The following is a 12950-nucleotide window of genomic DNA, read 5'->3' as shown; positions in this document are numbered from 1 at the left end:
AACCAACCCGGTTGCGGCGCAGGGGGCACCACCCCCACGCCGCGCCCTCCCAAAAGGTTTGGGGGGGCGGAGTCACGGCTCGAGTACTCCCGCTCGAGCCGCCACCCCCCGCTCCCGGAACGAGGCTCCCTCTCTCTCCCAAAGGGGAGAGAGATTCGGTCAACGCTCCGGGAGCCCTACTCCTGGGAATTCCCCCCAGTGGGGGGAACCCCCCCGCAAGCAGTGGTGTCCTCCCACCGGCGCTCTGAGGCACCGGTGAGAGGGCCGCCCCTGCCGCGTCCCTGCCCGGGGGGGCCACGTGCAATGTAGCTCCTAGAGAGCCCCTGTGGTCCCCCATGCCCCCGGGTCACGGTTCCCTCCCTTAGCGGGATTCGACCATCGGCCCGGGGGTATCCCCGGGGGGAGGAACTCGGCCGAGGCAGGGGAGGCGGATGCCGCCCGACTCCCGGCCGCAGGGCTTTCGCCGTGCGACCGCCAGCCGGGCGACGCCCGCCCCCGCCCCCCTCCCAGGACTGCATTCCCGTCCCAAAGGGGCCGCCCTCTATCTGTCAAGCGGGGGGGGGCATAACGCCCCCCGCTCAACCACTCCGCCCAGATGGGCCTCCTCCCTCATCTCCTTTGGGCGAGGGGCGCTGTGCCCCCCTCGCCCAACATCCCGTTGTAACTGGCCGCCTCTCATAGAGAGGCCCCCCCCGCGAGATCCGGGGAACCTAAGTTCCCCATTAATGTCACGGGGAGCTCCCTGCTGGTGGCGACGGGGTCGGGGTCTTTGCATTCTTCCCCTTTCCCCGCCGCCATATCTCGGCTCGTCACGGGCTCTCTCCCCCCCGGCCCCCACCACGGCGGTTTCCTCGCCTAGGCAGCCAGGAGGGGTCGTCTCTTTCTTCCCGGGATTCAGGGGAGAGAGGGAGTCTCCTCCCTCTTCCCCGTCACTCCCGTTCTCTTTCCGCTTCCTCCTTCTGCGTCATCACTTTGACTCCCATACTTCCTCGCTCCCGGCCATCTTTGCAACGATGGCCGGGAGCGATAGATCCTCGCCAGTCTTCTGGACGAGGACACGGCGCTCTTCTGCCCACGCTGGGCAGAACTCCAGCGTGTGCTGCGCCGTGTCCTCGTCCTCATCACAGTGGTGACACCGCGTGGTGCGCTCCTTCCCAATTCGACACAAGTATTCGCCGAAACATCCGTGTCCGGCGAACACCTACGTCACGTGATACGACATCCAGCCGTGAGGTCTGTCCATCCACTCCTCCAGGACAGGCCTCACGGCCCCGACGACTCTCCTTCCCGAGTTGGATGGGGGGATGTGTCTTAGATACTCCCCCCATTCCTCTATCATGCGTCGTCGGGTTTGCGCTCCGACTACGCCTCGGACCCTCTCCGTTATTTTGTGCCCTATCCCACGGAGCTCCTTTATTCTTGCGTACGCCCTCTTGTAGGCGCACGCCTGGAGCTCCATGGGAGGTAGTCCTGCAAGGGCCGAGGCCGCTGCATGCGACACAGTTCTATATTCGCGGGCGACGCGGATGGCCACTCTTCTTTGTATCCGGCGTAATATATCCCGGATACGTTTCCTGACCACCGCCTCGTCCGCCCACACCGGTGACCCATATAGAGTCACCGAATTCACTACTGCCGCATACAGCTTTCGCACCCGGTCGTTCGGTCCGCCAAGATTAGGCAGCAGGCGGCTAAGTGCCGCCGCTACCCCGTCGGCCTTATCTGCCAGACGACCGAAGTGCTCGTCGAAGCGCCAAGTACCGTCCAGCCGGAGCCCTAAATATTTAATGCTTGGCCCCAGCTGGACGGGGATGCCGTCCACGATAATCTGGGCCTTTGGTGGCTTCCCCTGGGAGCCATCGTGAAAATAGATGGCCTCCGTTTTATGGGGAGCCACCTTAAGGCCCAACTTCTTTATGGCACGCACCACGCAGGCCACCGCAAGGTCCGCCTTCCCTTTAGCTTCCCCCCAGTCGTTCCCCCCGGCCAGAACTATTGTGTCATCTGTGTAGCAGACGACACGGCAGCCGGGGGGAAGGGCAGAACGGAGCACTTGGTCGTACGTGATGTCCCACAGCAGGGGGCCCAGTACTGACTCCTGTGGGACACCGCACGACACTTTCCTTCCGCATTGAGCACCGGTTTTATCCCGGTACTCAAGGCCACGGTCTCGGAAATAGGCCTTGACGACCTCCACGAGATACTGAGGGGCGCCGTGCTCTTCGAGGGCGCCCCTCACCTTTCCCCAGGGCAGGGTGTTGAAGGCGTTGGTGATATCAAGTGATACACCTAACCACCACCCTGCCCTCTTCAGTCTCGGATTCCGCGAACGAACGGACGCGCAAAATCGCGTCCGTCGTAGACTTATGTTCGCGGAATCCGAACTGGTCCTCGTGGAGGTCAGGCCCCACTTCCCTCATCTGTCTGACGAGTCGGTCGGCTATGATTCGTTCGAATATTTTGCCGACCTCGTCGAGCAGGCAGATGGGCCTATATGCGGAAGGCGCTCCATCTGTTCTGCCCCCTTTTGGGATAAGGACCAACTTGGCCCTACCCCAGACTGGGGGGAACTCTCCAGCCCTAAGGCAATCGGTATATAGCCGTTGCATGGGTTCCGACAGGTGCGTCATGGCGTAAAGCCAGACCCTTCCGGGAATGCCATCGGGCCCCGGGGCTTTGTTGCCCCGGGCCCTAAGCCTCTTGGCAATCCCGGCCAGCTCGGGACTGGACACTTCGTACTCCTCTTCCCACGCGACAGGTTCCCTTATGTAGAGTTCAGGAACTCTGTCGCATTGTGGGAAGAGGGTCGATAAAATGTTCTCTAACACCTCCGTGTCCAGCGCCTCCGTCACGGGGGACGTCCATCTCCGCAACTTCTTCATCACTGCCCTGTATGGACGCCCCCAAGGGTCGGCGTTGAGGCCCTGGAGCTGTTCGTCCCAGGACCTCGCCTTCGACGCTCTGATGGCGGCGCTCAGAGTGCCACGAGCTGATCTGTAGCACTCGAGCGCCTCTGCCACACTCTCGTTTTCGTAGCCGAGGCCTCTCCTTCTCAGTCTTTTAAGGCGGCGTCTGGCCTGGACGGAGGTGCGCCTCAAGTCGGCAATCTCCTCCGTCCACCAGTACGCCGCTCTTTGCGGCCTCGGCTTGGCTCGGGGCATGGAAATGTCACAAGCGTTCCTCATGGTCTCCCCGAGCCATGCCACCTGGTCCTCTATTCCCTGCGGTGCCTCTGCACCGGGCCAGGTGGCAGAGAGCATGGCTGCCACCACCTGTCGGAATCCAATTTGGCCAGGGCCCACCTTTTGGGTGGATCCCCCCCTTGGGCACGATTTAGCACCCCCCGGCGGGTGACGTCGATCCCCATCCGGATATAAAGATGATCGGACAGGGTTTCCTCGTCCGTCACCCGCCAGTTTCCGATCCTGTCCGCCGTAGAGGGAGACGCCCATGTTAAATCAACAATGGACTCCCCCTGCGGCCTGACGAGGGTGCTGCTCGACCCCTGATTGACAATATAGAGGCCGAGAACGCTGCCCAATCCTCCAAGACCCTGCCATTGCGGTTCGTTAGCCGGGAACCCCAATGCGCCGAATGGGCATTGAAGTCCCCGGCGACCACAGTTGGTTCGGGGAGTCTCCTCATTACGACGAGTGCAATCCCATCGAGGATATCCCCGAACGTGGCAGAATCCACGCTGGGGGGGATATAACATCCAATTACCCACAGTGGGCCCCATTCAACGGCTACATACCCGCGTCCTGCACCTATCCTCTTGCACGGAGGAGAGCCCGGCTCCATCCTCCACGTGATCGCGACCGAGCCGCTTTCATTTGTGGCCCAGCAGGGGTTATCCTCTGGGACACGATACGGCTCGGCCGCGATCCCTACGCCACATTTCCACTGCGCCAGGGTATATAGGAAGAGATCCTGGGCCCTGGCGCAGTGGTTCAAATTTGTTTGGAGGAGGCCTATTTGCTTCGCCATAATAGGCGATGTTTAGGCCTCCTCCATGACTACCTCCTCGAGCTCGTTATTACAAGCTGGGGGCGCGTCTGCTCCTGCCTTCTCTTGCTCCTTGGAGGCGCCCTTTCCCCTACGTACCCGTTGGGGTTTGGGCGTCTCCACTGTCTGGCCGTCGGTGAGCCCGGGGGAGGCAATGCCATCCCCGGAGCCCCCCTTGGCCCCTCCATTGCCGGGTGGTCCCATAGGAGGTTTCTCACCCGGTTTCCTTCCTATTGTTGGTGGGGCAGCCAGGGCTTTGGGATCTTTAGTGTTCCCTTTGCCCTTGCTGCTTTTCACCTTCATGCCCGCAGGGGGGTTGCACGCTGCGCGCCCCATCCTGTGATTCGACACCTTTCCCGTTTCCTCGCAGAGCATGCATTTGGGCTGGTTTTTGCAGTCCCTTGCTCTGTGTCCTTCGGCGCCGCAATTGTAGCAACTGTTGCGCCGATCTTTCTCGCTCTTGCATTCCTCGAGGACATGCCCCTTTTTCATGCATTTGTAGCACTGTAGGGGCCTGTCCCTGAATAGCTCGACTGTAGCGCATATCCAGCCGAATTGTACCTTCCGTTTCTCCAGTATTTTTTGCGCTGGAACGAGCGGGCACTTCACCCATGCCGTGCCAAGGGCCTTGGCGGCGAATCTTATGGGACCGACTTTAATATCGTCGGCCCCGCATCCGCCCACCTCAGCCAGTTTGTCCCGCACCTCTTGCTCGCTTGTCGCTTCGTCTAGTCCCCGCAGTCTTAATTCTGCGGTCTTAACTGGCCTGGCGACCTTTACCCCCTCCATTCCGCCGAGTGCCTCTTTGAGTTTCTCGGCGAATAGGTTGGCCTTGACATCTCTGTCTTCCCCGGTGACCTCATACACCATTGCACCGGTGATGCCCTTGTGGGCTTTGATGCGCGGTATGCCGAGGTTACCGAGGTTGATCTTCTCTCTGGCCCTGAGTATTGCCTCCTTGTATGTACCCGGAGGACACGTCAGTGTAATGGCCGTTGACTTTAAGGCCTTCCTCTTCCTCAAATTCCTCTCCTTGGGCTTTCCAGCTTCCTCGCCCTTAGCCCTCTCAATGAGAGGGGGGGAGTGCTTCTTAGCCGCATTCTCTCTCCCGATGTCCGGCCTAAGTTCTTGGGCGGCGGTGGCGATTCTCCTCTTCTCCCGTCGTCCGACGACCGTTGCCCAGGTATTATCCCGTGCCCCGGCCGGCCGTAGAGGAGTCCTTTTATCGGGCTCCGAGGTAGGAGGGTGTTTGCCCTTGTTTGATGGCTCCTCTCGCTTGTTCCCGGCTTGCTGCGTGTTGTTCGCAGCCGTCGGTTGTTTCCCTCCCTTCGTCTTTTTCCTCTTCTTCGGCTTTTCCCTCGTTGGCGCGGGCATTGCCTCCTCTCTCCTTGGTGCTTCCTGCACTCTGGAGGGGCCAGCTGTTCCCCGCTTTTCGATGGCCGCCGTTGGATTTGGGGGGGGGCCTTCCTTTCTGGAGGGGGAGGCTTCTCGGTGGCTTTCTTGGGCCCCCGCATGAATGTCTCTCTCTCCTGTAGGAGAGTCTGTATCTGGGATGATAATTCATCGTATTTACATCTCTCCTCTTCCGTCTCGATCCCTGGTGGGTACTCCCTCATTGCTCTCGAGATCCCCTTAATCGGGGGCCTCATTGGTGGTGGTGGGGGAGTTTCCTTGGTTTCCTCTATCTGTACGTCCATCGGTTCGATTGTTCCCTTGTGTGGCGAAAATCCCCACAAGTTTGCGTAATCCCCGTGTGCCCCAGATTCAACAAAAGATGTAGCAGAGACAGCCTGGGACTGTCTCTCATTGTCCTCCTTCCTCCTCTGTATCCTCGCCTTGGTCGCCTCGACGTGGAGTTTGGCATTCTCCGCGCGCAGAGCCCGTATCTTCTTTCGCAGTTGTTCTCTTGAGCCTTCTTCCTCTCCAACATCCTTGGTTGCGATTCTTTCGTTGAAGATCGTAATGGCGGCCTCGAGATAGCTCGCAGCCTCTTTGATCTCCGCCTGTATCATGCCTTTAAGACCCTTCTTGGACCTGACGACCGCCTTCATCAGCATACCTGTATGCTTGAATCCTTCAGCCGCCACGTCCAAGTTTGGAGCCTCCCGTAGATCTTCGGTGTACTCCATTGCCTTCTCCTTCATGCGTTGGAACGCTTTGGAGTCCGTTAGGATCACCATTGGGTCCATGATGGCCCTCTCGTTCTCTTCCTCTTCTCTTTTAACTCTCTCCTCTCTCTGTTGTTTGAGAAGCCTGTATTGGTAGGTCGTTTCCGGTCTACCTTTCCCTCTCTTTCTCTTTTTCGACGGGCAGAGAATGTTGATCGTCTCCGAGCCAAGTGAAGACTCGGATTCGTTCTCAATGTCCTTGTCGATAACCTTCTCTGTCTCCGGCTCCTTAATAGGTCCCGATTTGTCCCGAGGTGCCGATATCGGCGTGGTCTTGGACTTCGGCCCCGGTTTTTCGACCAGTTTAACTTTCTGGTCCATCTTCTCGATCTTCACCACAGCCACCTTAATGGCTCTTGCTCTGGTCGAGACTCCTTCCTCTTGCCGCACGGCGGCTGCGCTGAATGGCCGAGAGGTCACTGTTTCGCACAGCTCCATGTCTTCCGTCCCCTTCTCTACGTCTTGTATATGTTTATTTAGAGTAGTCATTTTTAAGAAATCCCGCTATCCTGGCCTGGCTCCACCGATCGGCGAATCTCCCACCGGTCGGGGCAATGCCCCGAAACATGACCGGCAGCGCCCCACCGACCGAGCCCGGTGGACTCACCGGGAGTCGGCTTACACCCATGACGAGATGGCTAACGAGCCACCCCGCCAGGATCCCAGGCCCCTTACTGGCCCACGCGGAGATTTGATTCTCCGCGTGGGTTTTCGGGGGTCCCTCGCCTCCGACAACGAGGGTACCAGGCCAGGCGGCGCCACCCGGGGGGGCCCACGGACGGGTCAGACAGGGTCGCCGCTCCCCGGCCCTGTCCTAACCGCCGTGGCGACCAGCACGCACCACACCGGTAATCACTTCCAGTGTGGGCAGACACCTTCCACCAGCCGGTTGCTTCGGAAGAGGCAACGGTCGCTTCCGACTGGTGGTAACTACTCTCGCCACCGGGCCCCGACCTCGAAATACTTTCGAGCGGCCCCGGCAGCTAGCCAGCGTGGCACCCTCCGGGCAGAGCCCCTTGGGTGATCCCTCCGGGCAGAGCCCCTTGGGTGATCCCTCCGGGCAAAGCCCCTTGGACGACCACGCGTGGTCTTCTCCGCCGCCCCCGGCCCGAGCTCGGAATACGTCCGAGTGGCCCGGGCGCGGCCAACTCCAGGGACGCTGGGACGAGAGCAAGCTCTCCACCAGCACCCTGGGGCTCCTCTCCTCGCCGGACCCTGCCTCGGAAGAAGTCCGAGCGGCCCCGGCGACCAGCCAGCGTGGTCCCCTCCGGGCAATGTCCCTTGGGTAAACCCTCCGGGCAAAGCCCCTCGGGTAGTCACGGATGGTCACCCATCCCCGCGGCCCCCGCCGCACGAGAACCCACCCAGAGACCCCGGGGGGAACACCCCCGGGAGAAAAACCCCCGAAAACACCCCCCCGAGAAAACGGCACGGGAACCCCGCGGCCAAGGCCGCAAACTGCATGGAGGGAGGACAGCGCCACAGGCGCCGTGCAATGTCCTCCCCTAACGGTGCCATGCCACCGGGCGATTGAAGTCAGGGCCGCCTACCCCTACCGGCTCGCGGGCGATAAACCCTCGAGGGAGCCGGGCCTCGTGTCTCGGCGTGAGAGACTTCTCCGACGTGCGGAAGACATTCCGCACGCCTGAGAAAGTTATACGGCAAGACTGCCGTATTGGACGCTCTTAGCACCCATCTCTCCAGCGAGATGGGTGAGCCCTCTCACCACGACAAGGTGGCGTCCAACGAGAGGGTGCCACCCAGGAGGGTGCGATAGATTTCGGGTCCCCACGGAGACCGTCCATCCCCAAATGTCCCTCTGCCCGGACATACTACTCGTTGGGGGAGGAGCCTGTACACCTTCCGCCAGACACCCCCCCGATCGCGTGTCACTCGCCGAATGTTTATAGTGGAACGAGTGATCCCCACTAGACAGACGTCTGTATTGGCAGGGAGTCGTCTCTCCTGCGAAACCCCTCTTGGCACCTAGCCCCTGACTCCTATCTACTCCTAGTATCCATTTTAAAAATCTTTCTTCTACTCTTTCCATTTTTTCCCTTTCCTTCCATCCCCAAATCTCGGCTCCGTAACTTAACACCGTCCAGACCAGCGCATCAAACAACCATATCCTTTTTCTTACGTCTTTCCCAAATTTCCTTTTCCCTATGCTCCACACTTGTCCCATAATTCCCATTGCCTTTCTTACTCTGTCCTTTTTGTGTCCCTCTTGTCTGCCATTCGATTGAAAAACATATCCTAAGTATTTTATCTCTTTAACCTCCTCTATCTCCTTCCCTTTCCACATCCACCTTATTCTTTTTCTCCTACCCCCTCCCTTTCTAAATACCATTATCTTCGTTTTCATCACATTCATCTCCAGCCTCTTTTTATCAATGTATCTTTCCATTCTTGCTAACATTGCCTTCATCCCATCTTCCTCTTCCGCCAATAGTACCATATCGTCCGCATATGCCATCGAATATATCTTCCCTTCTCCCAGTTTAACCCCTCCCCATTTCCCCCTAGCCATATCCTCTTCCAAGTCTGCAATCACAATACTAAATAACAACGGACTTAACGGACATCCCTGTCTTACTCCTCTCCCCGTCCAAAATTCTCCACCTACCTCTTCCCCTATCCTTACTCTACTCTTTGTCTCCCTTAATATCTCCTCTATTCTCTCTATCAACCCCTCTCTAACCCCTCTCTCCCTTAGAGTTCTTATCAGCACCTCCCTGTCTACCGAATCAAAGGCTGCTTTTAAGTCTATAAACACGCTTATCATCTTCTTTTTCTCCCTGTAAATCTGCCTTTGCGCTAAATAATTCAATACATATGCATTGTCCATTACCCCCTTTCCCTTTCTAAAACCTGTCTGATTTTCCGGTATTATCCCCTTTTCTTCTACTTCTTCCCTTAACCTTTCCGTCAGAATCGATGTGTATATCTTATACAGCGTCGACATGAGTGTAACTCCCCTGTAGTCCGTAACCTTATCTCCTTCCCCTTTTTTCACTATCGGCGCTATTATCCCTTCCTTCCATCCCTCTGGCCACCCCTCTCCCCTCCATACTCTATTACAAATCTCCCAAGCCCATTTTCTTATTTCTTCTCCTCCATATCTCCAGACCTCATTTGGTATTCCGTCTAAGCCTACTGCCTTATTTAACTTTAATTTATTTATAACTTTGTTAACTTCCTCCCATTTTATGTCTCTTTCCTGTCCTCTTCTATTTCCTCTCTCTTTTCCTTTCAGAACTCTCTCCTCTACCCCTCCTAAAAGTTCCATAAAATGTTCCTTCCATTCCCTCATCTGTATCCCTTCTTCTATTCCTCTCGTTTTCCTCCTCTCCCTATTTACTATCTCCCATACCTTGCTTTCTGTTCTCGCTTCTCCTGCCTCCCTTATTAATCTTTCTCCCTCCTCCTTCTTTTTCCTTTCACACATCTCCCTATACTTTCTCTTTTCTTCTCTATAACTTCCCCACCCTTCTTCCCCTTTCCTCTCTCTTCTCAACTTCTGTCTCACTTTTTTCTTCTCCTCCTCACATTTCCTTATCCCACCATCCCTCTCTCTTTCTCTTTCTTCTATCATCTCCTTTCCCACACTCTTCTAAAGCTTTCTTTATTCTTTCATTCATTTTCTCTATTTCTTCTCCCACCCCTCTTTCGTTCTCTCCTATGTCTATCCCTCCTATTTCCCTCCTTAATTTCTCTCTCCCCTCCTCATCCCATATCCCCCTTTTGCCCCCTTGCCTTTTACTCTTTCCCTTTTCCCATTTACCTTCTTCCCTTATCCAACAAATTACTGGGTGATGATCCGAGTCAATATCCTCTCCTATTTCTAGTCTTTCTATTCTTTCCCGTAGTCCTTCATTACCTAATATATAATCTATCACCGTATTTCCTCTACTTCCCGTATACGTGTATTCTCCATCTTCATCTCCCTTTACATTCCCGTTTAAAATGCTCCATTCCGTTTCTTCTAGCACCTCCACTAACCTCCTCCCTTCCCTATTGTTTTTCTTGTCTTTAGAATTCCTAGTCTTCATTGTTCCTTCTTCCTCCCCCATATTTACCTTTCCCCCCATTTCTCCAGTCCTCGCATTAAAATCTCCTCCTATTATTATTCTCTTACCTTCCTCCTCTTTTTTTCCATCCATTTCTTTAATCCCTCTATCTTTTTTTTAAAATCTTCATTAACATATACCCCCACTATTCTCCATTCCTCCTTTCCCACTTTCCACTTTCCCGTCATCATCCCCTCTTCTCTTATTTCGATTTCTCCCACTTCTATTTCCCCCTTCCTTTTTATCCCCATTATCATCCCCCCCATTGCTCTTCCTTTTTTGTTCTTCCTACTCGCGTATTGTATTCCCCACTTAAAACCCTTCGGTGCCTAACCAACTTTTAACTTTCTTCCATCCTTTCTCCTCCACCCATGTTTCCATAAGCACTATAATATCTCATTCACCAATCCTATTCCAAAATCCTTTATCTTTGTTTCTCATACCTGCTATATTCCAGAACGCTATCTTTCATCTCTCTCCCTGTCTACCTTTCCCACATCTCTTTTCCTTCCTTTCCCCCTCCCTCACCTCTCCTTCTTCTCCTCTGTTTCTCCTTCCCTCCTTTCCTGTCCCTATTGTTATCTCCCTCTCCACTTCCTTCTCCTTTAATCCCCCTGTTTATCCCTTCTCATTCCTAAATTCTTCACTTCTCCTTCCTCATTCCTAAATTCTTCACTTCTCCTTCCTCATTCTTCAAAACTTCCTCCCCCTCGCTCCATTTCCACCATTTACCGTCTATTTGTAGTCCCCCCAAGCCTATCCGTACTCTCCTGCCCTCCCCTTCCTTTCTCCTAGCCATCTCTCTTAACTTCCATCTAATCTTTCTTTCCTCCCATGTTAAATCCTCGTCTATCCTTTCCTCTCTCCCCCTCAGCTTTTTCTTATTCTCCATCACTTGTCTTTTCTGCTCAATGCTCCCCAATGTCACTACCGCCATTCCCCTCTCTCCCTCCCTTGTTATCCCTACCTTCCTAATATTCTCTATTTTTATGTCTACTCCTAATTTTTCTATTACCTTTTCTACCCCCCTTCTTACCCCCCCTTTTTCCATTTCCACTCTCCTAATTACTATATTTTTCTTTCTATCCTCTCTTTCCTTCCACTCTATCTTCCTCTCTATTATCCTTATTCTTGATTCTGCCCCACCTTCTCTTCCCTTTCCCATTTCGTTCTTCCCCCCTTCTATTTCCCTCTCTTCACCCTCCTTCATCAACTTTTCTAATTTTCTTTCCAAGTTTTTGATTGTTTCTCTCATCTCCCTTCTCTCTTCCTCCCATTTTTTCTCCCTCTCTCTAAACTCGTCCCTTATCTTTTTCATTTCCCCTAACATTCCTTCCCCCTGTCTTGTTATATTATCTCTTATTCCTTTTATATCCTCCCTTATCTCTTCTCCTAAAATTTTTATCCCTGTCGCTATGTCTTTTCTCACTTCCTCTCTCAATTTCCTCTCCCTTTCCCTCCTCCCTCTGCGGCGATCTCAGTACCATTTTGCTAGATCTGAAAACACTCTCCTCCCCGTTCCCACTCTCCTCTCTATCCCTCTTTTTCTTCAGATATTCTGTTATATCTCCTGCACTACCTTTCCTTTCCTTTGGCTGCTTTATCCCTCCTATATCCATCCTACCTATCTCTCTACTACTTATTTCCCTTCTCTGACTTTTTATTCTATGACTTTATTTTCCCTTCTATCTATTTTCTTTGCTCCGTGCCTGTCACTGTTGGCGCTCCGCCTCGCACTACCACTCTATCTATTCTATGTCCCGTGCTCTCTCTCTCTCAGCTGTCCCAACCTCTTATTATCTTTTTCACCCCTTCACCGTCCCTCTCCCACTCCACCCTCACTCTCTCATACACTCTCTCACCTCCACTCTCACCCACACACACCTCTCTTCTTCCACTCCTCTAGATCGCTCCTCTTTCACCTTTAATCGCCTCTTCCATACACACACGTGTCACGCTTAACAAACCGGAAACGGAAGTCCTACAATATTAAATATATAAATATATATATTTTTATATTTTAAATATAGGAATAAAATTATATATAAATAATATATAAAATATATTATAATTTTTTCCTATATTTTAAATATAAGAATAAAATTATTTATTTATGTATTTAAAAATTAAATATAACTTAAAATATAATTTGACTTATCCAAGTATCAAAAGAAAAAATGTATAAAAAATATTTAAAACTCATTTTCAAAAATATTTTAAAAATGTTAATATAATTGGTTAATAACTAAATGTGATTCTTAAATTCGGCCTAAGAGCCAAGCACGAAAATTAATTCTAATTTTTTCGGAACGGTATCTCTTGGTTTGAGATTACTAAGTTCCATCAAATTAATAATCCTCGAATTTTTACAACGGGAAAATAGGCGAGAAAAATATAGGTCCGAAAAGTCGCTGAAGCAGGAATTGAACCCGCGTCTTTCGCTTGCCGGGCGACTGCTCTTACCACTAAGCTATTCAGACCCCAGGCTTAACTCTTGTGTTTACTGCTAGATTTCCATTATATCTTGTCCTTCCATATTTTTTTTACAAATTATTAGATACACACTCAAACACAGAGAAAAAGAGGGACACACACTTAAACACACAAAACACACACTCAACACACAGCATACATACACACATACACTCACTTAACACATAGAGACACACATACTCCTTCAAACACACATACACACACACTCAACACA

General features: G+C 53.1%; 1 protein-coding gene across 1 annotated transcript; it reads right to left on the bottom strand.

Moving 5' to 3' along the window:
• Positions 1-3453: 3453 nt before the first annotated feature.
• Positions 3454-3987, bottom strand: LOC145941423 (uncharacterized). The gene has a single exon (XM_083047539.1). The coding sequence runs from the start codon at positions 3985-3987 to the stop codon at positions 3454-3456; it is 534 nt and encodes a 177-aa protein (XP_082903665.1).
• Positions 3988-12950: the final 8963 nt, after the last annotated feature.

This window comes from Prenolepis imparis, unplaced genomic scaffold (assembly GCF_030444845.1).
Source record: "Prenolepis imparis isolate NDT839.2.m4 unplaced genomic scaffold, iyPreImpa1.0 SCAF_10, whole genome shotgun sequence".
Taxonomy (NCBI): domain Eukaryota; kingdom Metazoa; phylum Arthropoda; class Insecta; order Hymenoptera; family Formicidae; genus Prenolepis; species Prenolepis imparis.
The sequence above is the reverse complement of the archived record's forward strand: the minus strand, read 5'-3'. Positions and strand labels throughout refer to the sequence as shown.